This window comes from Mesoplodon bidens, assembly GCF_964165515.1.
Source record: "Mesoplodon bidens genome assembly, chromosome: 7".
NCBI classification, from domain to species: domain Eukaryota; kingdom Metazoa; phylum Chordata; class Mammalia; order Artiodactyla; family Ziphiidae; genus Mesoplodon; species Mesoplodon bidens.
Genome location: NC_138164.1, coordinates 111,175,699 through 111,199,945, shown reverse-complemented (window position 1 = coordinate 111,199,945; position 24,247 = coordinate 111,175,699). Strand labels below are relative to the sequence as shown.

Sequence of the window (24,247 nt, the reverse complement as noted above, 5' to 3'; positions counted from 1 at the left end):
CGGGGCCAGAGTCGGCCGGGCGGGGCGGGGGCGTCCCTAGCAATTGTGTCATTGAACTGATATAGACTGGGCCCTCCCAAGTGGCCGTGTGCCACTCTATTTTAAGTGGTAGGAGCAGTATAACGGCGTTACAGAACTAGGATGGAGCGGGGGCTGGGGGCCCGTCGGTAACGCCACCCCCTAAAACTACTATTTTTGTGTATTCCTTTCTGGGTTTTTTTCTTTTAGCATACCTAGCACAATAGTCGTGACTTTTGCATCCTGGATTTTTCTCTTTAAATATAAATAAATAAAGAAGTAAACCTAGGAGTAAGAAAGAGAGGAAGGAGTGTTTCTGTGTTCCTGTGGGAACCGTAAACTCCCCAAGAGACTGACAGTCCCTTGTGGGGTCCTGGCTGGGTGTGTCACCATGGAATCCTCCGTGGTGTCTAGCACATAGTAGTTGCCCAGTGAGTATTAGGAAATATAGGAATGGTAGAAGTGAGGCACTTCGGGGGTAGTACAACATTTCTCTCCGCGTCTGGAAACTAGCTGTGAAGAATAGCTGTAAGAGTTTTCTGCTCCCACTTTCGAGGTTTAGGTAACCGAATAAAGGGAATGTCTTGGGACCTGTGCACTGTCTTCATTCCATCCTCATAACTGCGAAGAATTATTGTCCGTCCCCTTTGTCCCACGTGCTAAGGGCTTCAGATATTTATGCTGGTTCATTTCCCACCCCACCCCCCGCCCAAAGTCCCCTGAGAGAGGTGGAATCTCTGGGGTGAAAGGGAAACATGCTTTGTTTGTTTTTAGCTTTTTTTTTTTTTACCCACACAGGAAGTTTTTCAGGCGACTTCTGCCAAATTCTGAAGCAACAAGTAGTCTGTATCTTATACAGATTGCTCCAGAAAAAGGAAAAAGAGGGAAAGCCAACCAACATATTTTATGAGGCTATTTTAATCTTGATTCTGAACCAGATAACTATACCATAAGGCAAGAAAAATATACACCCATTTTACTAATAAATATAGATATGAAAAATCCTAAATGAATGTTCAGCTAATTAAATCCACTAGTATATATAAAAATACCTCAATATGCTAAATGAATGTCATTCACAAAAAGACAAATAGTACATGATCCCATTTATATGAGGTACCTGAAGTAGTCAGATTTATAGAGACAAAGTTGAATGATAGGTGAGTGGGGAGAGGGAGGGAAATCAAGAGTTGTTGTTTAATGGGTGTAGAATTTTAGTTTTGCAAGATAAAAAAGTCCTGGAGAGGGGGCTTCCCTGGTGGCACAGTGGTTGAGAGTCCGCCTGCCGATGCAGGGGACACGGGTTCGTGCCCCGGTCCGGGAAGATCCCATATGCCGCGGAGCGGCTGGGCCCGTGAACCATGGCCACTGAGCCTGCGTGTCCGGAGCCTGTGCTCCGCAACGGGAGAGGCCACAGCAGTGAGAGGCCCGCGTACCGAAAAAAAAAAAAAAAAAAGTCCTGGAGATTGGTTGTACAACAATGTGAATATAGTTTGGTTTGGGGGTGGGGTTTTTTTTGTTTTTTGTTTTTTTTGCCACGTGGCTTGTGGGATCTCAGTTCCCCAACCAGGGACTGAACCCAGGCCACGGCAGTGAGAACCCGGAATCCTAACCACTAGGCCACCAGGGAATTCCCGTGAATATAGTTAACACTACTGAACTATGCACTTAAAAATGTTTAAGATAGTAAATTTTATATGTTATGTGTATTTAAGCACAATTAAAAATTTTAATTTTTTTCTAAAAAAATAAAAAGCATAAGATCAAGTAGGGCTCATTCCAAGAATTATGAATGGTTTAACGTTAGAAACATCCATTACTGGACTTCCCTGGTGGTCCAGTGGTTAAGACTCCGGACTTCCAATGCAGGGGGCATGGATTTGATTCCTGATCCAGGAACTAATATCCCACATGCCACACCACGCGGCCAAAAAAGAAAGAAAGAAATGCCCATTACTGTAATTCATCACATCAGTGAATTAAAGGAGAAAACTCATATGATTATCTCAAAATATGCAGAAAAAGCATTTGATGAAGTTTGCTTTGAGGACTATTTATGATAAAAACTCACAGTTAGGAAAAAAGAGGAACTTTCTCAGGATGACACAAGCCATATGCAATTAAGTATGATGGAATAAGTATTCACATTCCCTTCAACATCAGGAACAAAGTAAGGAATGCTCTCTATAAATGATGCTGTTTAGCAAAGTATTAGAAGTCTTGACCAAAGCAATAAACCAAGAAAAAGACATGTGAGTGATTATATCTATATAGAAAATCCAATAGAATCTACAGACAATTTTAATAAATTAGAGAGTCAGCAATGTTACAGGGATATAAAATAAGCTACCCCAAATTAATAACACTCTTAATGCTAACAATAATCCACCACAGAATATAGAAAATAAGTTTCCATTCACAACAGCAATAAAAATCAGAAAGTATTTAGGAAATAAGAACACAGCCCAGGACTTCCCTGGTGGCACAGTGGTTAAGAATCCACCTGCCAATGCAGGGGGCACAGGTTTGAGCCCTGGTATGGGAAGATCCCACATGCCACGTAGCCACTAAGTCCGTGCGCCACAACTACTGAGCCCACACACCACAACTACTAAAGTCTGCTCACCTAGAGCCCATGCTCCGCAACAAGAGAAGCCACCGCAATAACAGGCACGCACACCGCAACAAAGAGCAGCCCCCACGCACCACAACTACAGAAAGCCTGCGCACAACAACAAAGACACAATGCAGCCAAAAGTAAATAAATAAATTAAATAAATAAAATTTAAAAGTTCCCAGTCTCAACAATCCTGGGCATATTTAAAAACCAAACCAAGGGCTTCCCTGGTGGCGCAGTGGTTGAGAGTCCGCCTGCCAATGCAGGGGACGCGGGCTCGTGCCCCGGTCCGGGAAGATCCCATGTGCCACGGAGCGGCTGGGCCCGTGAGCTATGGCCACTAAGCCTGCGCATCCGGAGCCTGTGCTCTGCAACGGGAGAGGTCACAACAGTGAGAGGCCCGCGTACCGCAAATAAAAAAAAAAAAAAAAAAAAAAAGACTCAAAGAGCACAAACCTGGTGGACTATATAAAAATGAAGATTGTTCCTGAACCAAGGGCACCTTAGACAAATAAGGAGACAAAAGACAAACAGGGAGGAGATATATGCAACAACAAAACCCAGCAGCAGGAAAAAGGTTAGAAACCCAATAGAAAAAGAATGGACAAAGGATAGGAACACACAATTCGCAGAAGAGGAACCACCATGAACTGACAAGTGTATGAAGAGCTGTTCAAATTCTCCCATCGTCAGAGACCCCAGATGAAAACGAGGCACAATTTTAGATTCATCAGCCATTACAAAGCCGGAATACCGAGTGCCTAGGGAAAACTGGAACCTGCGTGGTGGGTGTACAAATTTGTACAGCCACTCAAGAGACCATCGACGGTACTTTGTGAAGTCAAGTGTGCATGTACCCTATGGCCTGGGAGTCCTACTTCAAGAGGGATTTTCCCACACTTCGTAAGGGGACGGTGTGAAGATGTTCATAACAGCAACTTATGTGTTAGGGGCATTGAGGCCAAGCTAAGTGTATATAATTGAGGGGTGTGGTGGATAATAAAAGGGCTAGACACTTAACACGGTATGCCACATGTAGCCTGTAGAAGCAAAAATGAGATGCAGGTTGGAACAGACAAGGGACACTAGAAGGAAAACCAGCAAAATCCAAATAGAATCTGGTTTAGTTAATAATAATGTGCCAATGTTAGTTTCTTAGTTTTAACAAATGTATCATGATTATTAAAAATGTGCATAGTAGAGGAAACTGGGCAAAGGATATATGAGAATTCTCCATACTATCTTTGAATGATTTCTGTATATCTAAAATTATGCCATAATAGTTTTTTTAATAAATTTATTTATTTATATTTTATTTTTGGCTGCATTAGGTCTTCGTTACTGCACGCAGACCTTCTCTAGTTGCGGCGAGCGGGGGCTACTCTTCATTGCGGTGTGCAGGTTTCTCATTGCGGTGGCTTCTCTTGTTGCGGAGCATGGGCTCTAGGCACACGGGCTTAGGTAGTTGTGGCATGCAGGCTCAGTAGTTGTGGCTCGCGGGTTTAGGTGCTCTGCGGCATGTGGGATCTTCCCAGGCCAGAGATCGAACCTGTGTTCCCTGCATTGGTAGGTGGATTCTTAACCACTGCATCACCAGGGAAGTCCAAAATAAAGTTTATTGATGTAAAACAAACAAACAAACCAAAAAAAAAAACAACAAAACGAGATGTGGGTGGCAAAGTGTTGAGTGTAAAAATGTAAATAGAATGAGTTTTATACATGATACCATGTTTGTAAATTGCAAACACATCCACATACGAGCCAATGCCATGTGGAGTAGGGGGCCAGACAGAATGCAAGGCAGCCGACTGAGCACACTGATGTGGGATCTGATGAAAGGGAGGAGGAAAACGGTGGAGAGGAGGGAAAATAAATTAACGTAACTCAAGCGGGGCCTTGTTCATAGTGATGATGTGTCATAAACTGAGAAGCAGGATTGACTCAGCTCTGTACACAAGGTCATAAAATGAAGTGGGTTGGGTGAGTGGAGGAGGACGAGCACCCCTAGAGCTAGGTGGACCTGAGTTCAAATCCCAGTTCTCACTTGAAAGCATCTGGGATTTGGGCGAAGTGCTCATTCATGTGGTCCACAAATATTTATTGAGGATCTACTTAGTGCCAACCACTGTTCTGGGCACAGTGGACACAGTGGTGAATAAGACAGTGTAAAATAAGGTAACTTCAGGTAAGCACTGTGTGATGTGAAACTGACTTTAGATTGCATAGTCAGGGACGGCTTCTCTGAGAGGTGACACTGGAGCAGGGACACCGATGATGAAAAGATCCCCCTGTGAAAGAGCAAGGTTAAGTGCTTTCCAGGCATAGAAAAAAGCACGCACGTGCAAAGACCCTGAGATGGGAACGAGCTTGGCCTGTGTGGCTGAGTGAGATGAAAGAGGGGCAGAGAGGGACTTGATGCGATTGGGAGAGGTAGGCAGGGACCAGAGCTTTGCAGGCCTTAGTCAAGAGTTCACATATTATTCTAACCACAGTGGAAAACCAAGGGATGGTTTTATGCAGAGGAGTGACTTGGCAGCATACTTTAATTAAAAAAAAAAAGTTTTATTTAAGACTAACACACAGAGGAAAAGGATCAGATGTTTTAAAAGACCACTTTGCCGTCTGCGTGGAGACAGAGTTGGAGGAGAATGCCAGCCACAGAAGCTCTCTGAGCCTTTTTCCACATTTGCACGGTGGCGACAATCCCCCTCCCGTGCAGGGCCGTGGTGAGTAAGGGTGGGGAAACGGTCCCCAGGAGTCTCCTCAGCACTCGAGGAGCGGGCTGGGATGCAGACGGCTCCAACTCGGCCTGAAAGGTTGGCGAGTAGCAGCCCCTCCAAGGCCCTTGTACAGACCCAGGGATTGCTTCCGAGAGAGGAACCCGCTGTCGCTCGCCGAGGCGGCCGCTGGGCGGCGCGGCGAGCCCAGCTCGGTCCGGACGAGAGAAGGCGCGGTCACTAGTCTGCTCGGCGCTCGGCAGCTCTGGCCTGCTGAAGGCGGGCAGGGGCGGGGCCGTTATGTAAGGGCGGAGCCTCGGCCAGGGCGCCGGACCGTCGAGCAACCTAGACGACGGCACGGGGCGGGGGGTCTGCGCGCGGGGGTGGGACCGGAGGGCGCGGATGCCGACGGTTCAGGGCGTCTGAGTGGGCCGGGGCCATGAGTGCCGCCCGGCCCCAGTTCAGCATCGATGATGCCTTCGAGCTGTCCCTGGAGGACGCGGGCCCTGGGCCCGAGTCCAGCGGGGTCGCCCGCTTCGGGCCGCTGCACTTCGAGCGCCGGGCCCGGTTCGAGGTGGCCGACGAGGACAAGCAGTCCCGGCTGCGCTACCAGGTGAACCGCCCGGCCCACCTCTCCCCCCGCCTGGGTCTGGGCAGACCCTAGGCCGGACCCTGGAGAACCCCAACTCGGGAGAATCTGACTAGAGGCCTCAGCCGGAGCGGGAGACCGCCCCCCGGAGGTGGCCACTGAGCCAAATCACTGCCCAGACCCTCTCAGCTCTGATTTCGGTCCCCAGCCACTACTGGAGAGCCCAGATCCCAGACCTGGCAGCTCGTCCCTCACCCCCAGCTGGAGATCCCAACCTGGAGTCCCCACCGATCCTGGGTACTGACCCTCCCTCCCCTTAGCACGCAGGGATGGGGAACTCTTCTGTATCTGAACCAGACTTTGTCCATATTCAGAAGGAGTCCCCTGAGCCCCAGGCCAGATAATCCAACGGGAACCAGCACCCCCTCTTCTGTTCTAAGTCCCCACTCCATCCTTGCCTCCAGAGCTGGAGGTCCCCGCTCACATGATGAGTCCTTGCCCATGCCTTGGCTCCCACTAAGCTGGAAATCCCCCTTTCCCAGAAGACCTCCACCAACTCTAGAATCCTTTTCTTGGAAACCTGAACTAGATTCCTATGCCCCAAACCTGGAAACCATTGGCCTGCCCTTCCCTGGCACCGAAAATCCAGGGCCTCCACACTGGGCCCCTGAAATACCATCCTGACAACTCCACCCTGATTCCCAACCTTGGGAGATCTCCTGGCCCTGGGAGCCCTCAACCAGCCCCTGCTGGCTCCTCCCTGCCAAAGCCCCCAGCACCCACCTCCTACCTGGGTTTCAGTTTCTGTGAATCATCAAACCTGTTCTACTGGGAAGGCCGGGGAAGGCCAAGGGAGCAGCTGTCAAGCGGCCAAACAGCTGTGTGTCCAGGCAAACAGCTGTGTGCGCTCGCTTTCTTCCTCTCCACCAGAGGGGAGGGAGGAAGGGCCTGAGCCCAGTAACCCTTCTGAGCCTTGTGTTCTGGAATAGAACCTGGAGAACGATGAGGATGGAGCCCAGACCTCTCCGGAGCCGGATGGGGGAGCCAGCACCAGGTCAGGGCCAGGTGGGGACCCACCCCATACTCCTAGCCCCATGCTTCTGTCTCCCGTCCCCAGGCCCCTGCTCAGTCCTCCACCTCACCTCACTCAGCCCTCTCACATCCTGTCCTACAAGAGACTCCTACACGGGGTCCCCTGCAGTGCACCCTACCCTAGTGCCAGCCTCACCCACCCACCCCACCAGGCTCTTTATCTTGCAGAAACCCCCAGCCTGGTCTGGCCCCTGTCTTCTCACAGGTCACTTGTCCTACAAGAATCCCCAGCTTTCCTCAATCCCCAGTCCTGCAGAAACCCCCATTCTGGAATTCCTCTTCACCCCATCCCTTCTCAGTTCCAGTCTCTGCACCATCCCCCAGGACGCCATCATGACTCCTGTCCCAAAGGGTCCCCTTGCTCACCCCCCCTTGCCCCCTCGCCGGGCCCATTTGTCCTGCAGGGATTCTGGCCGAACATCCATCCGCAGCTCCCAGTGGTCCTTTAGCACCATCAGCAGCAGCACTCAGCGCTCCTACAACGCCTGCTGCAGGTGAGACCCTGCCCTGCTCCTGCCACCTGGGGCCCCTGCCCCAGTACAGGCAGCGCTGACCATTACCCTCTGCTCTCTGGGTGGGGGATGGTGACGGGAGGGGGTGGGACTCCTGTCACCTCTTTCACACGCCTCCTGCTCTGCTGCCATCCAGCTGGACTCAACACCCTTTGATCCAGAAGAACCACAGGGTAGTGCTGGCCTCCTTCCTGCTCCTCCTGCTGGGGCTGGGTGAGTGCCCCCGAGGGCGCCCTGCATACCCTGCCTACCCCCATGAGGGAGGTCCACCCTCCTTTCATTCGGGCTCTGCATCGCATCCCCCTTGGCACAACTGAGCCTCCCAGTATCCTGAGGAGGCAGCTGCCTGCCGTGACCCCACCCCCATTTTACAGGTTAGGAAGCTGAGGCCTTGGGAGGGTCAGGTCCAGCCTCCTGGTCACATAGCCAAGAAATCACACATAGTTGAAAACGGAACCTGATTCCATGCTCCAAACATTCCGCCCCCCCCCCGCTTTTTTTTAGCCTGTTTAATCCATCAGGGAACAGAGAGTAACAGCTACTGTTTATTCTCTGTCTACTTCGAGCCAGGTGCAGGGCAGGCTTATTTTCCTTCCTTACAGAGGTCACACGGCAAGTGAGAGGTAGGGCCACAACCCAGAACCTATATGTAGGGGCAGTGCTCAGGGATATGCCCAGCCCAGTGGCCAGGACTGCAGAGTGCCCTGCCAGCCCAATCCACAGGGCACCTCTCACTTCCCCTCCTCTGGAGTCTGAGAGCTAACAAGGACCTCTCTCCCACCCCCAAGATACTCAAGATAGGGAAACTGAGGCCCAGAGCAGGCAGAAACCACAGCCAGCTGTTTTCTAACTCCCACGCTCCTCATTCTGTGGGGCTGAGGAGTCAGAGTCTCCCAAAGGGATCCAGGGTTGGGATCAAGGGGAGCCCTTAGGAAGGGCCCAACTGTGGCACCTGCCCCCCCCTCCTCCAGGAAGGTCAGAGTCCCCTAGCTGGAAAGCTGAGCAGCATCCTTGCCTCAGCTCTGGGTGTCTGTGTGCAGGGGAGGGAGCTGCAGCTTCCCCAACACCTGCGAGTTGCACTGGCCACCTGCCTTATCTCAGTTCATCCTCAGCACCTGACAGGGCACGCAGTATTACTATCCCAGTTCAAAAGTAAGGACACAGATGCTGCAGAAGAGCCACAGCTGGGAAGTAGATGAGCTGGGATTTAAACCCACATCAGTGACGTTGCCAGGCCTGTGGGCCACCATAGCCCATAAAGGCCTTTTGCAGGAATTAGAAAAAGATGCCTCCTCTGAGTGGGCAGGGCCCACAGCCTTAAGCCAGGGTACAGGGAGTGCGTTTCAGCCCCCATTGTACCCTTTTTGAGGTGCTCTGTGCAGGGCACAAACCACACAACAGTCCATGGTGGCCCTTCAAGCCTCTGTGCTGTACGGCCCCCCATCTCCCCCCGCCATCCCATCCTCTAACTGGGGACCCAGGACTCTCTCTGCGTCTGAAAAAACTGATCCGGCTGTGACCACCCCAGCTTCCCCAGTGCCCACTGTCCTTAGCCAAAGTCCACATCCCTCCCCAGGGCCTCCAGATCCTGCCAAACTCCTCAAGCCTGGACTCTTGCCTCTCCTGTCTCGCCCAAAACTGGAAGTTCCTAGAAAGCCCTGAGTTCCCTCCAGTCTCTGGGCCTTTGCCAGGCTGTTCCCTCCATCTGGAATACTCGTCTCCGTTTCTGCCTGTGCCATGCCCATAGCAAAGCCTCTGCACTCAGATCACCTCCACCTTCTCAGTGCCGTCCTGGGCAAGTTACTTCCCCTCTCTGTGTCTCAGTTTCCTCTGCTGTGAAATGGGGATGGTAATACCTGTCTCAGTCAAGGTGGCAATTAAACAAGGCACTGCATGTAACACACTTAGCCCAGTGCCTGGCAGCAGCTGGTAGGTGGTCGCTAAAAGGTAACTTGCTGTCCCTGCTCAGCTTAGATGCTACTGCCTCCAAGAAGCCCTCCCTGATACCCCAGGCTCCCGAGCTGTCTGATCACCAGGGTTGTAGCTTGGAGGTTCTTGTTGCTTGCTCCACTAGGGAAGGGCCGTGGGGGCAGGGACGGACATTTCCAGGGCCTGCCAGGTGCCCTGCTCTGAAAACACAGAGCTTGGTGAACTTCCCCTGGCGGTTCTCTGCCCAGCGGACCTTCAGCTTAGGTGGGGTACACCATTCCTCAGGCCTAAGCCATGTTGGGGGTTGCGGGTGGAGGTCCCCACCCTGCCGCCAGCTGCTGCCCCCTGCTCCTGCCCTCACCCTCGTGGCTCCATCTGTGTGCAGTGCTGATCCTGACCGGCGTGGGACTGGAGGTGGCCCCCTCGCCAGGTGAGCGCCCCCCTCCTACCTCCGCGGGCAGTGGTCACGCCCCTCGTGTGCCCAGAGGTCCTCGGCAAGCCCTTCCACCTCCCCCAGCGCTCAGCACCCTCCCGGCAGGAAACGGCCCCTTTTACCTCGGAGAGTGAGACTTGCCCAGGCAGTGACCCCGCAGCCCCGCCCGGGAGCCTCCCTGCCCTGACCCGGCCCCTCCTCCCCTGTCGTAGGTGTCTCCAGCGCCATCTTCTTCGTGCCCGGCTTCCTGTTGCTGGTCCCGGGAGGTGCGAGTGGGCGCCGGGCGGGGGCGGGGGTGGGGGCGGGCCCTGGGCGGGGCCCCGCCGCTGACAGACCCCGCCCTGCAGTCTACCACGTGACCTTCATCTACTGCGCGGTCAAGGGCCACCGGGGCTTCCAGTTCTTCTACCTGCCCTACTTCGAGAAGTGAGCAGGCGGCGGCGGACGGCGGGATCCATCGTCGGCGCCGAGAGGCCCCGCGCGGCCTCCTCGCGTCCCTAGGGGGCGCCCCTGGGGCCCGCGCCCCGCTTCGGTACCTTCATCTCAAGGAAAAAGACGCTGCGGGACCCTCGAGGCCCCAGTCCTCTCAGGAGTTTGCTCCGGAAGTTTGGGGCAGTGGGCCTCGGGCCACTACCTGGGCCTGGGAAAGTCACCCCTTCCGTGCTCCGTGCCTTAACTTATTCTTGGGGGGCTGCTGGGTTGGTGGTGTTTTGTGCTAATAAAAGGGGTGCTTAATTCCAGACCACAATTGCTTTTTACTTCCCACTTACCCTGACCAGCCCATCAGCTTGGCCACAGCCCCCTTTCGGAAAGGCTGAGAAAAGGACTGACCCTGGGGCTGAAGGGCTCTAGGACTGTCCATCTCCCCATGGTACACATGACAGTCCTCATGTGCCATGACTTGCCCAAGGTCACACAGCATGTCAGGGGCAGAGCTGGGCCTGGGGCTCTTCTTCCCTGCGAGCCTGGAGAAGACTCTCCCAGTCCTTAGCAGAGTCAGTCCTGCCCCTGTCTCCACTCAGAGAGGCAACATTGGTGCCTCCCCTGGCGGCCCTGGCCAAGGGCACTCAGATGACACAGGCCTGGGGCCTGGAGGCTGGTATCCTGGTTCCAGCCTGGCTCTGGGGCCCTGGGCTGCCACAGCCGGCTCCGAATGTGGGCCACCAGGACGCAGCAGCCCAGCCTCCTCCACCCACTGCCCTACTTCCCAGGCCCAGAGGTTGGGAGAAGTAGGGGTCAAAGGACATAGGAAGCAGGCCTGTGTAACAGAAAACCTCAGTGAGCAAAGACTCTTAGAACCACAGAACATTGGAAACAGACCACTGCAGAATTTTGGAAGGTCCAAGCATCTCAGGATCTCAACAACCAGGAAACAGAATCTTTGAGAACCCTGAAATCTGAGGTCATAATAGCTACCATTTATCAGATTCTTAGAAGGCGCCAGGCACTTGACACAGGTTCTTTCTGGTCACCCTCCATAGAAACAGGCCCAGAGATACTGGCTTGGCCGAGGGCAGAGTGAGAAGCACAACCCAGGGCTTCTGTGACTCAGAGGGGGGTGGGGGTCAGCAAGCTGGCCTGGTCCCCAGCTGACCAACCGAGGGGCTGGCCGGATGAATGTGGGCCTCGGAGACCCTGTTCATATACTTCGTGTTTACAGTCTGCCGCCCCCAGTGAAACGCGAATGCCATTAAGGCGTTTGGCCTCCACTGTATCTGCAGCGGCCAGGACGGTGCCTTTAGATTTCTGTGATTTTGTTGAAAGAATGAGCACCCAGACCCCTGCTCTCGCTCCTCATCTCCTGGCCCAGCCAGACTTCCCACCCTCAGCCACCAATCAAGGCACTTTTTGGGGGGTACCAGATGCAGGAACTCCTAAATGAGTGATTCTCAAATTAGCTGGGGGTAAAGGACCAGTCTTCATTTCTAATATAACATGGACCAATACTTTTGTAAGGTAAAATGAAAACTAAAAAAGTGTGGGCTTCCCTGGTGGCGCAGTGGTTGAGAGTCCACCTGCCGATGCAGGGGACACGGGTTCGTGCCCCGGTCCGGGAAGATCCCACATGCCATGGAGCGGCTGGGCCCGTGAGCCATGGCCGCTGAGCCTGTGCATCCGGAGCCTGTGCTCCGCAGCGGGAGAGGCCACAACAGTGAGAGGCCTGCGTACTGCAAAAACAAACACACACAAAAACACAAAAACTAAAAAAGTGAAATAAAAAAACAAAGATACAGAATATAAGCCCACAGTTTGTATGATCAGATTAATCATAAAATTGCATTTCAATAGATAAAATCAGAACAAACATGGAAAGAAGAAAAATCATGAACACCATTCATTGAAAGTGGACAAATTAGCAATTAACATAGAGTTGCTACTACGCTCATAACTTTCTGTCATTTCACGATCTTAGCTAAACAGGAAGTGATCCCCAAAGTGGTGATTCTCCATGTTATGAGACTATCTCAGGGGTCAGCAAGCTGTACCCCACAGGCCCAATATAGCCACCAAGCTAAGAATGGTTTTCACATTTTAGTCATGGTTGGGATAAAAGTCAAAGGATAATAAGCTTTTGTGACACAAAAAAGTTTATAAAATTCACATTTTGATGTCAGTAAGTCAAGTTTAATTAAATTATTATTTATCGCATTTCCAACACAGCCACACTCTGTATTGACTTTGGCTGCTCAGCCATACAAACTACTACAGCAGAGCAACAGAACCCATATGGTCCCCAAAGCCTAAAATCTTTACTGTCTGGCCCTTCACGGAAAAAGTTTGCCAACCCTTGGTCCATATGAACATGTTGACAGAACACTGAATCGCAACGTTTAAAGTTTTAATGTGACCAGTGTGCTTGACTTTTGCTGGTTGATTTATGTAATCCAAGTTATACCCAAATTCTAAATACGATTTCTTTCTAGCTGGAAAAGGCATTAATAGTTGCACACAGATTAAGAACATTAGATTTCCTTAGTGAATTGTGACTCGATTTATCCCTGATGCTCTGTGCCCCATAGCCCATTTTGTCTGATATGTCTGTAGTTATACTAGCTTTCTTTTGGTTAATTCTCTCCTAGTAAGTCTTTTTCCAAGCCATCACTGTCAGCCCTTCAGTTGTCATTATGCTTTGAATGTGTCCTTTTTTTTTTTTAGCTGTGTTTTGCTGTATGCGGGCTTTCTCTAGTTGCAGCGGGCCGGGGCTACTCTTCGTTGTGGTGCGCGGGCTTCTCATTGCAGTGGCTTCTCTTGTTGTGGAGCACGGGCTCTAGGCGCGCGGGCTCAGTAGTTGTGGCCCGCGGGCTCAGTAGTTGTGGCCCGCGGGCTCTAGAACGCAGGCTCAGTAGTTGTAGCACACACTCTTAGTTGCTCCGTGGCACGTGGGATCTTCCCGGACCAGGGCTCGAACCCGTGTCCCCTGCATCGGCAGGCAGATTCTTAACCACTGCGCCACCAGGGAAGTCCTAAATGTGTCTCTTATATGTGCACTTAGCTGTGGGGAAGAGCCTGGTATCTGCCTTTATATATATAGATAGATAGATATAGATTTATTATTTATTTATTTATTTATTGGCTGTGTTGGGTCTTCGTTGCTGTGCGCGGGCTTTTCTCTAGTTGCGGCGAGCGGGGGCTACTCTTCATTGCAGTGCGCAGGCTTCTCATTGCGGTGGCTTCCCTTGTTGCGGAGCACAGGCTCTACACGCACAGGCTTCAGTAGTTGTGGCACGTGGGCTCAGTAGTTGTGGCTCACGGGCTCTAGAGTGCAGGCTCAGTTGCAGCACAAGGGCTTAGTTGCTCCGCGGCATGTGGGAGCTTCCCAGACCAGGCCCCAAACCTGTGACCCCTGCATTGGCAGGCGGATTCTTAACCCCTGAGCCACCAGGGAAGCCCTGTTTTGTCTTGTTTTAAGGATTATTTCTACCTTGTGTTTTAATGTTTTCTGTAGACTTTGTTTTTCTTTGCTTTTTTTCCTCTTTCCCAGCCTCCTGCTAGCTTAATGAGGAATTCTTCACTTTCTCCCTTTTCCTCCTCTGTTGATTTGACTATCGAGAATGGAACATTCTATCTCTATTTCTGTTATATTAATGGTTACCCTTACATGATTAACAAAATCTAAAGTTAATCAATGCATCTGTCCTCCTCTAGGAAAAACAAGCATGTCTAGAGTATCCCTTCCCATCTTCCATTTTAGTTTTGTCTATTATTTTTTTTAGTCCCTCCTGGTTTTTAAAATCCCCCAAATTATTTTTTTATAGTTAATGCTTCTTTAGATCTACCAATATGTTTACTGATTTCTCTCCTATTATTTAGTACATACTCTGCCTTCAATTTCCTTCCCACTGAAGCCATCCCTTCAACAAGAGTTTGTGGGTGGGAAACATTTCAGCCTTTGTTTGCTGAAAAAAGTTTATATTTCATCTTCATTCTTGAATAAGATGAGCTAAGTACAGGCTTCTCAGTTGGCATTTTTTTTCCCTCTGCACGTTGAACAATTTATTCCATTTTCCTCTTGCATCTGTTGTTGTCAATGAAAAAAGTCTTTGGAGAGTCTAATTGCTAATCTTTGGTAAGTAATCTGACTTCTCTCTCGAGCTGTTTACAAGATTTTCCTTTTGTATGCTGCAGTTTCACTGGCACGCATCTAGATAGATATACATTTACTTTTTTTAAAAATTTTATTTATTTATTTATTTTTGGCTGCGTTGGTCTTTGTTGCTGCGCGTGGGCTTTCTCTAGCTGCGGTGAGCGGGGGCTACTCTTCTTCGTTGTGGTGTGCAGGCTTCTCTTTGCAGTGACTTCTCTTGTTGCGAAGCACGGGCTCTAGGCATGCGGGCTTCAGTAGTTTTGGCGCACGGGCTTAGTTGCCCTGTGGTGTGTGGGATCTTCCCGGACCAGGGATCGAACCCATGTCCCCTGCATTGGCAGGCGGATTCTTAACCACTGCACCACCAGGGAAGTCCCTATACATTTACTATTATATATCCTTCTCTGGCTCCAACGTGCTCCTTCAATCTGGTCTCTTGCCTTTGTGGAATTCTTTTTATTTATTTATTTATTTATTTAGGGCTGTGTTGGGTCTTCGTGGACTTTCTCTAGTTGCGGAGAGCGGGGGCTACTCTTTGTTGTGGTTCGCGGGCTTCTCATCGTGGTGGCTTCTCTTGTTACGGGCATGGGCTCTAGGCGCGGGGGTTTCAGTAGTTGCGGCACGCAGGCTCAGTAGTTGCGGCATGCAGGCTCCAGAGTGCAGGCTCAGTAGTTGTGGCGCACGGGCTTAGTTGCTCCACAGCATGTGAGATCTTCCTGGACCAGGGATCAAACCCGTGTCCCCTGCATTGGCAGGCAGATTCTTAACCACTGTGCCACCAGGAAAGTCCCTCTTTGTGGAAGTCTTTATGGAAGTTTTTCAATTATCATCTCTTTAAATATTGCCTCATGCCTGTTCTCTACATTTTCTTCTTCTGAGATTCCTAATGACTTTTAACTACTCTTTAATATTTTCTGTCTTTCATTCCTCAATGCTACCTTATGGGTGATTTCTCATATATAGCTTCCAGTTCATTAATCTTTTCTTAAATTGCGTCCAATATGCTGTTTACTTTACCCCTTGATTTTTTTTCATTCCAATGGCTATATCCTCTATTTTTAGAAGTTCTTTTGGGTTATTTTTTTAAATCTTTGTGTTCTGTTTTCGTACAATCCTGTTACTGATAACGGTCTCCTTTCTTTTACCTCGGTTTTTTCTGTTTGTTCGTTTTTGCGTTTCCTTAATGGCCTCTTTTACATTGTTTTATGATTTACACTTTGGGTGCTGACTCTTCTGTTTACTGCATCTGCCTAGTCTCCCTCATGGTGATTTGTTTCCTTATGTGATTTGTAATTTTTTGTCATGAGTTCATCTTCAGAAGTGACAGGGTTGTTTGGGTTTGGGGGTTTTTTAAGTCCTATGTGCCCTGGGTTGAAAGAGTGCCTTTCTCAGCAGTTTTTTCCTATTTCTTCTGCTTTGCGCACCACAGAGATAGACGGCACTCCTGCTTGACATGCAGACCTGAGTTGCAGGATCACTGGGGTAACTTTTTCCACTCAAGGTCCTGAACATCCGTACCTCGTCACTTTCTCAGGCTGGTGGGTGGAGGTATATTTTGGTCACCTTTTCAAGAACAGGGGAGCCCGCTGAGATGCTGGATCGTACTGACGTCATGTCCTGCTCCCCAGCCTCTTACAGGTCTTTTGTCCCGCCTGGGTGTCAGAGCCCAGGCCCCTGAACCTCTCCCCCTCTGAAGCCCCCATGGCACCTGCTCCTTCCCACCACCCAGCTTTGGGTTCTCTCTTTGTCTTTGGTACCTGGGGTCATCCCTCTCTTTCACGTTCAGCTTTAAATAAAAACAAAACCCAAAACATTTCCACATATAAAGAGTGGGAAGTGTCCATCCACATTCGCAATTCACCATGTTACCAGAACCAAGCCCTACACTGCCCCGTCTTTGAATGCTGCCAGTGCCAGGGAGCTCCCTACCTCCCAAGGGGCTGGAGAGATTCAAATCTTGCTCACACCAGGGAATGATGGGTGGTTGAGGGCACGTTTCCTCCAGGCAGCTCGGGTGGAAGGGAGGTGAGGATGAGGGTGGGCAGGTGACATCACAAGCCAACTCTCCAGCCAGAGGTTATCAGGAGCAGAAGCCTGGGGCTGCTGGGTTTCTTTCATCCTGGGGCCTTGTAGGGAGGGTGTGCAGCATGAACCGTGCTGGTGTCTGAGGCCAGAGGGGCAACAGTCTCCCTCCTGGAGCCTCAGTGGGTAGAAAGCATCATCACAAACTCTGCGGGGGAGAAGGGGCAGGGCTTGGGCCAGTCCAGGTCAGCCATGCCAGGAGGCACTGAGCTCAGCCTGGGAGCCGGAGGGATGGGCGTTTGTCTAGGTAGGAGACTCACCATCAAAGTCTACGGTGCCGTCCCCATTAAGGTCCACTTCTCGGAGCATCTCGTCCAGCTCAGGACCCACCAGTGGCTCCCCCAGCAGAGCCGGTGCTGCCTGTCGCAGCTCTGCCACCGTGATTCGCCCATCCCTGTCCCTGTCAAACTGAGATTCCAGCAGGGCTCAGCCCTTCCCACCCAAAGCTGCCTCTGCCTGTACCCGCCTCCACCTTGCCATATCCTGTGCCTGGACGCCCACACCTTCGTCCGTCCACACACTTCTCCTCCTCCCAGGCTGAGGCCGTGAGCTCCCTGTCCCAGGAGGTCTCCCTGGGTGGACCCCAGCTGGGAGAGAGCCAAACCCTCTCCAAACCCTCCCCAGCCCTAGTCCCACCAGCTGCAGGGCTCGGGGCCTCCAGATGCTGAGGCTCCAGTCTCCCGTGGCCTCCTGGGGGGAGGCCAGTAAGGATGCCGCCCAGCCACCCACCCACCGCCCATCTGGACACTCCACACCTCGCGGAAGGCGATGCGCAGCTCCCGCAGCCCCAGCATGTGCGCCGTCTCCTCCCTCAGCTTCGGGCCCATCATCTCCACAAACTCCTCGAAGTCCACGCGGCCACCCACTGCGGACCCAGGCAGAGGGTCACAGTGGTGAGGGCTGGGGTCCGAGGAAGGGTGTCACAAGGGCCAGCCCCTCCCTGGCTCTGCATCCAGGAAGGACACCAGTGTCCACGTCCCTGGGTGGGGGCAGGGCAAGGGGGGTAGGAGGCTACAGCTCGGGGCTCCGATGGGGGCAAAGTGCTCAGGTGCTCTCAGTGAAGCACCGGGTGTGGGGGAAAGAGACCAGGCTGTGGAACCAGACAGACCCCAGGTCCAAAGCCTCCTGGCTCTGCCACTGATGGTGTGGTCTTGGGTGTCCTCCTCATCCGGGGACAGGGTGCTGATGGGGCTGGGGTTCATGGCTGCAAAGTGCCAGAACCCCACGGGTGGCAGCAAAGACCCCTAAGAAGCATCCCCAGGTTGTCCTGGATTCTAAGGTGCCGTCAATCATAAAAAGCACCAATGGTCAACTAACAGGTTTGGGGAGAAGAAAGAAGCATGACACGAAAATATTCACGTCAATTGTAAATCACATCCCATTTTGGAAACTGTAAAGAAAAAGCAAGTGCAAGAGTCCTGGGATGAAAGGAATCTGATATTTGACCAATCAGCTCATGATAATCACACAAGGGCAGCCCATCAGACATTTAATCGCAAGGAATGGCCAGGGTTCTGTCACGCTGGGCCTCACAGAACCTCAGGAGGCTCTCTTCAGTAGCCTCGGGAGGGTCAGAGAGAGAGAGACAGAGACAGCCCTGGTGGCTGGTACCAGCACGGACCACTTTACCTCAGTCAGAGACGGGGGTCCTCGACCTGAGCCCCAAGGGGCTCTCTTGGGTCACCCGGTGCCTTCCTTGTCACCCTCGACCCCTGTGCCCCGGGGGCCAGTGTCAAACTGTCCTGGAAACTGTCACCCCCTCACGCCACCGTCACCGGGGCCTCACCCCACAGCCGCCTCCCACCACCTCTCCTTCCCCTGAACCACAAGGCCGGGAGAGGACCCCGGCTGCAAAGCCAGGTGGCTCGGGCACCCCGCCCCGCCCCCAGGCACGTGTGGTCAAGCACTGACTTCGCATCTTGACATGCTGGGAGACCTCGATGAGCTCCATCTCCGTGGGCATGTAGCCCAGTGTCCGCATGCACTCGCCCAGGTCCCGGTAGCCGATGTAACCATCGCGGTCCGTGTCAAACTCCTCGAAGGCAGCCTGAAGCTCTGCAGGGCAGGGAGGTCAGGCGCAGGCAGCCAGGCTCTGGGGCGCCTCCCACCCGCCGTTGCCAGCACGGGCCACTCACCATCCAGCTCCTCGGGGCCCAGCTCGCGGTCCTGCAGGGGCATAGTCCAGCATGTCCCTGGGGCCGGCCAGGGCTCTGGCCTCCCTTCCTCCTCCAGCCCCAGCCCACGCTGGCCTGGGCAGGGCCCATCCCACAAGGGCAGGAGAAGGCAGCTGAAGTCCCACGGGCCCCAGGAGAAGAGATGAGCCCCTTCCTGCTCCTGGGGACCCACACTGCCACAGACCCCTGGGTTTGGGGTCTAGCTCTGCCCACTGCCCAGGCCACCCCCAAACTGCAGAAACTCTACCCTCTCAGCCCAGGCTCCTGAGTTTGGAGCAGAAACTGGAGGAGGCCTGAGTATAAGGGGCAGGGTGGGCTGAGCCTGAGCCCATGAGTCCCCAGCCTCATCCCCAGGCCCCCCAACCCTGCCCCAGCCCCACCTGACCTTCCCAAAGATGCGGTTGAGCAGGGGCCCGTATGTCCTCTGAGCAGGATCGTGCCGGGGGGCAGGACGATGCCGGTGGGACTGGCGACGAGAGGCTGGCCCTTCCTGCCCGTCTCCAGTCCTGGAGGGGTTCTTGCTGCTCCCCAGGGCCTCGGGGCCCTGCGTGAGGGTCTGCTCCCCAGAGCTGCCAGTGCCCTTCCGGGACCCTCGGAGCCCCTTTGCCCTCTTGCTGCTCTTCCTCCTGGTCAAGGGGAGCCCCTCAGCACCACTACTGGAAGCCATGACGCCCACAGGGGGCTTCCGGGGTCCGGGGGGCGGGTCCGGGCCATGCTGCCCCCTCACCTGCTCTGTGGCCATGCGGAGAGGAGCGACAGGGCTCAGAGTGCAGCGCCAGCGTGCACCCCGGCCTCTCCGGACCCGTAAAGCTGCTTATGCACCCCCAGCCTGAGAGCTGATGGCCAGGGATCGGGCCCTGAGGGGGATTAGGGTAAGTGAGGCAGGCAGCCCAGGCCCTAATCCCAGCCCTCTGCCTGGGGGTGGCCAAGGCAGAGCCAGATGGGTCAGGGGAACCATCCTCAGCAGCACAGCGTGCCAGGACATGTTGGCTGCAGTGAGCTTTGGACACCAGCTCTGCGGCTTATGAGCTGGGAGACCCAGCAAATTCACTTCTCTAAGCCTCAGTTGCCTCATCTATAAAACGCAGGCAATATTGCTGAAGCGTCAAAGACAGCCCAGTTGTATGAGATAGGCAGGATTTAGCTAAGAGAGGACACGGAGAGGCATCTCAAGTAGGAGGAAGAGTGTGGGCAAAGGCTGGGAGGTGGGAAAGGAGAGGATGAGTTGCCCACCGTGGCCCCCACGTGGGCGACATCCTGGCCGGAGCAGAGGGTATGTGAAATTCAGGAAGAGAGGCCAGACCAGAGAGGCCTTGAATCACAGATGATTGAGGGTGACCTCGGAGGAGGTGGACCCTGGGGGAACCCAGAGCCTGCCCTGAGCTGGAGGGGCCCAGGGCGAGGGGTTTCAGCCATCTGGCCCTGTTAGGAATAGGGGGGCCTGGCTGGTCACTTGGCCCTACTGGGCCGGGGTTAGGGTTTCCCGGCGAGCAGCCCCATGAATGATTGATGTCCTCCCAGCTTGGGTTTCACACCGGCCGCCTTAGTGCCGCCGGGCGCCATGCAGCAGGCCCCGGCGTGGGGCCGTGCGGATGGCCGGACCTCTGGGCAGGCAGGCACGCACTGCTCCTTCCAGCCAGCAGCCTGCACCTTACAGGTAAGCCAGGCCTCACCAGCCGGGCCCAAGGGGAGCCCAAGGCTCTGATCCAGTAGGGGCTGGAGCTTGCAGAGTGGGGTCTGCCTGAGTAAGGGCCCTGGAGGTGGGGAGACAAGCAGGCTAAAAGGTCAAGTGGCTGGAGCCATGGGCCACGTGGCAGGATCCAGTCTTTCCTGGACATCTAGTTTCTCCACCCTCAGAGGGAACCACCCTCCCCCATCTAGGGAGGGTGGGGTGAGGGCGGCGAGCCTCTTGGGACCCAGCCACCCTCATCCTCATCACATGGCTGAGTCCCCTGCCCCCTTTTCTATTTAGTAGCCCCAGGGGACAGGTGGGGGCCACTCTCTGCCCCAGACTCCCTGTCCACCCTTGGATTCCTATGGGCCCAGGGGCCCTGGGCCCTTCCTTCTTAGAATCTTTTTTCTTTTTTTGGCCGCACCACACGGCATGCGGGATCTTAGTTCCCCGACCAGGGATGGAACCCGTGCCCCCCTGCAGTGGATTGTTAACCACTGGACCGCCAGGGGAGTCCGAATCTTAAACATTTGAACCCAGGATACTGGCTAAAAGGAGCCTGTGATGCTCTTACCAAGTGGGTTTTTTTGTTTTGGTTTGGTTTGTTTTTTGGGCCATGCCACGCGGCTTGAGGGATCTTAATTCCCCAACCAGGGATGAAGACGGGGCCCATGGCAGTGAAAGTGCGGAGTCCTAACCACTGGACTGCCAGAGAATTCCCAAGTGGTTTTTAGACTGTGTTCCCTGGAGCCCTAAGAGCGCTCTCCCTCCGTTATCCTGAGCACACAGCTTTAGTTCACATAGGAGTTCTGCTACGATTTTTTTTTTTTTTTTTTTTTGCGTTACATGGGCCTCTCACTGTTGTGGCCTCTCCCCTTGCGGAGCACAGGCTCCGGACGCACAGGCTCAACAGCCATGGCTCACGGGCCCAGCTGCTCCGCGGCATGTGGGATCTTCCCAGACCGGGACACGAACCCGTGTCCCCTGCATCGGCAGGCGGACTCTCAACCACTGCACCACCAGGGAAGCCCCTGCTACGATGTTTTAATTGAAATCTAGTTGAAAGCCTCTGGTTTGGTCTGCTTGGACGCCGTGAGAATTCCGTGTAGCAGAATGTTTAGAGTCCTGGTGTCCACATTCCTACCTCTGCCCTTGGGCAAGTCACTGATCCTCTGAACCTTCCTCTCCTTACATGTAGAATGGATCGTATGAGGACTAGGTGAGGTCATCTGTTTAAAGTCCCTGGCAAAGGTCAACTACCCCAAAGGTGATGATGATGGCCCAGAGAGGGACAGCGACTTGCATGGAGATGCACAGCATCCTCTCTCTTCTTTTCAGTCATTCGTGCCTTCATTGATTCACCAGGCACCCACTCCACGTCCAGTGGGACACTGGGGACCTCAGATGGACACTGCTATGGAAGTCAACCTGGGTGCCGCTGGCCACGGGCCCCGCACAGAGCTCGATGATGAGGACTACCCCCAGGGTGGCTGGGACACGGTCTTCCTGGTGGCCCTGCTGCTCCTGGGGCTGCCAGCCAACGGGCTCATGGCGTGGCTGGCCGGCTCACAGGCCCGGCAGGGAGCGGGCACGCGGCTCGCCCTGCTCCTGCTCAGCCTGGCCCTCTCTGACTTTTTGTTCCTGGCGGCAGCAGCCTTCCAGATCCTGGAGATCCAGCATGGAGGGCACTGGCCACTGGGGACGGCCGCCTGTCGCTTCTACTACTTCCTGTGGGGCGTGTCGTATTCCTCCGGCCTCTTCCTGCTGACAGCCCTCAGCCTGGACCGCTGCCTGCTTGCGCTGTGCCCTCGCTGGTACCCTGGGCACCGCCCAGCCCGCCTGCCCCTCTGGGTCTGTGCCGGGGTCTGGGTGCTGGCCACCCTCTTCAGCGTGCCCTGGCTGGTCTTCCCCGAGGCCGCCGTCTGGTGGTACGACCTGGTCATCTGCCTGGACTTCTGGGACAGCGAGGAGCTGCCGCTGCGGATGCTCGAGATCCTGGGGGGCTTCCTGCCTTTCCTCCTGCTGCTCGTCTGCCACGTGCTCACCCAGGCTGCCACCTGCAGAACCTGCCGCCGCCAGCCCGGCTCCACGGCCTGCCGAGGCTTTGCCCGCGTGGCCAAGACCATTCTGTCAGCCTATGTGGTCCTGAGGCTGCCCTACCAGCTGGCGCAGCTGCTGTACCTGGCCTTCCTGTGGGACATCTACCCCGGCTACCTGCTCTGGGAGGCCCTGGTCTACTCTGACTACCTGATCCTGCTCGACAGCTGCCTCAGCCCCTTCCTCTGCCTCCTGGCCAGCGCCGACCTCCGGGCCCTGCTGCGCGCCGTGCTCTCCTCCTTCGCAGCAGCTCTCTGTGAGGAGCGGCCGGGCAGCTTCACTCCGGCTGAGCCACAGACCCAAGCGGCCTCTGGGGATCAGACTCTACCAGGGCCAGTGGCTGAGGCCCAGCCACAGGTGAACCCCACAGCCCAGCCACTGTTGGAGTCCGTGGCCCAGCCACAGTCAGACTCTCTGGTCCAGCCTCAGCTGAACCCCAGGGCGCAGCCCCAGGAGAACCACGAGGCCCAGCGCCAGCTGGATGCTGGGGCCCAGCCACAGGCAAGCCCTGAGGCCCAGCCCCCTGGAGCCCCGGCCAGCTCAGCCCCCAGCCCCTGTGACGAAGCCTCCTCTGCCCCCTCCACGGATTCCACCCCAGAGGCCCCTGTGAACCCAGCCGAACCTGCTGCCTCTGAGGGAGAAAGCCCCAGCAGCGCCCCCCAGGAGGAGGTCCCGGGTGCAGGCCCCACGTGAGAGTCTGGGAAAGCCGGGGCCGCCAGGGCAGCAGAAGAGCTGGGGAGACAGAGGAACCAGCCGGTCAGAGGACGGCTGCCATGGAGGAAGTCCTCATGGAAAACCCCAGCGAGTCCCTTGGCCTGGCAGACGGACTTGGGTGACGTGAGCACGAAGCAGCCAAAAGTCCCGGACAGTCTGTCGTGAGCGTCATGTCCCTGCCCGGATCCCAGCAAGCTCCTCTGTGCTTGGCCCACACACGGTGCTCCAACAGTCCCCTGAGCTACCACAGCTGATGGTGCCCTGCCGGGCTCTGCCCTCCGATGCCCCCCAGACTCCATGGACAGTCTCCCCCTAGCCTCGGTCCTGCAGGAGAAAGACTGGCAGGGTGACTTCTCCGGGCTTGATGTGACCTCCCCTGATGCCTCCCTCCCTGCCCCCCTTCCTGTCCCAACCTCTAACCTGGATACGAGGAGCCGAAGAGGAAGTCCCTGCAGAGAAGGGAGCCATTCATCAGGAGTCCAGACTCTTAGGAGCTCACAAGCTGGCCTGGCCCGGCCAAGCCCTCTCTGCCAGCCCCCTGCACCCAACAGGCAGTGGGGCTGGGGCAGGATTTCCCTCAGCAAGGTGGTGGGCACAGAGGCGAGAGCTAGCAAGCCTGGATTCAAATCCGGCGCTGGGTGACTCTGGACAAGCTGATGCACCCTCGGAGCTCCTGTTTCATCTGGCATTGTGAGGATTAAGTGAGAAAGTGTGTGAGGTGCCTGGCAGGAAGTGGCACACAGTAGGGACTCAGTGAACAGGTGCTCTTCCTTCATGGACATCCAGGGATGTCCCTGCAGGGGCTGGGGATGGATTGGAGGAGGTGCCACCTGGCCTGAGCATCTGGGATCCTGTGAACTTTGGGGGCAGATCATGGTGCCCATGACCAGCTCTGGGCTGCAGACACCCAGGTGGCCTGAGAGAGCATGGGCCGGCCTCCATGCCTCGGGCAGCTGCAGGGGACTTCAAGGTCTGCTACGTTTAAGGGTTCGAGTGCTCACCTACCCATCCCCCAC

General features: G+C 54.4%; 3 protein-coding genes across 4 annotated transcripts; 2 read left to right on the top strand and 1 right to left on the bottom strand.

The window, feature by feature from the left end:
- The first annotated feature begins 5,669 nt into the window (after positions 1-5,669).
- TMEM134 (transmembrane protein 134) lies at positions 5,670-10,649 on the top strand. 2 transcript variants are annotated; one of them, XM_081239567.1, is made up of 7 exons: positions 5,673-5,965; positions 6,931-6,995; positions 7,438-7,527; positions 7,682-7,758; positions 9,860-9,904; positions 10,120-10,173; positions 10,255-10,649. In XM_081239567.1, exons 1-7 carry the CDS (start codon positions 5,792-5,794, stop codon positions 10,335-10,337), a joined length of 588 nt encoding a protein of 195 aa, XP_081095693.1. In that variant the 5' UTR covers positions 5,673-5,791; the 3' UTR covers positions 10,338-10,649. The 2 variants fall into 2 exon arrangements, with proteins under 2 accessions (XP_081095694.1, XP_081095693.1); XM_081239568.1 differs by lacking the exons at positions 9,860-9,904; positions 10,120-10,173; positions 10,255-10,649 and adding an exon at positions 9,122-9,735 and having other exon boundaries at positions 5,670-5,965.
- A 6,044-nt stretch (positions 10,650-16,693) lies between these two features.
- On the bottom strand, positions 16,694-19,490 carry CABP4 (calcium binding protein 4; the record flags this gene model as incomplete). The annotated part of the gene is made up of 6 exons (XM_081240439.1): positions 16,694-16,722; positions 16,835-16,982; positions 17,330-17,439; positions 18,486-18,629; positions 18,710-18,740; positions 19,134-19,490. The coding sequence occupies 6 exons, from the start codon at positions 19,488-19,490 to the stop codon at positions 16,694-16,696; spliced, it is 819 nt and encodes a 272-aa protein (XP_081096565.1).
- Positions 19,491-21,809: 2,319 nt separating this feature from the next.
- Positions 21,810-23,210, top strand: GPR152 (G protein-coupled receptor 152; the record flags this gene model as incomplete). Its single annotated transcript, XM_081240062.1, has 1 exon — positions 21,810-23,210. Exon 1 carries the CDS (start codon positions 21,825-21,827, stop codon positions 23,208-23,210), a length of 1,386 nt encoding a protein of 461 aa, XP_081096188.1. The 5' UTR covers positions 21,810-21,824.
- Positions 23,211-24,247: the final 1,037 nt, after the last annotated feature.

Bases quoted from the DNA above. Each gene is read 5' to 3' on its own strand.
- TMEM134 (XM_081239567.1), top strand. From the start codon at position 5,792: ATGAGTGCCGCCCGGCCCCAGTTCAGCATCGATGATGCCTTCGAGCTG. The intron at 7,528-7,681 runs GTGAGACCCTGC...GCTGCCATCCAG, and splicing joins TCCTACAACGCCTGCTGCAG to CTGGACTCAACACCCTTTGA. The intron at 7,759-9,859 runs GTGAGTGCCCCC...ATCTGTGTGCAG, and splicing joins GCTCCTCCTGCTGGGGCTGG to TGCTGATCCTGACCGGCGTG.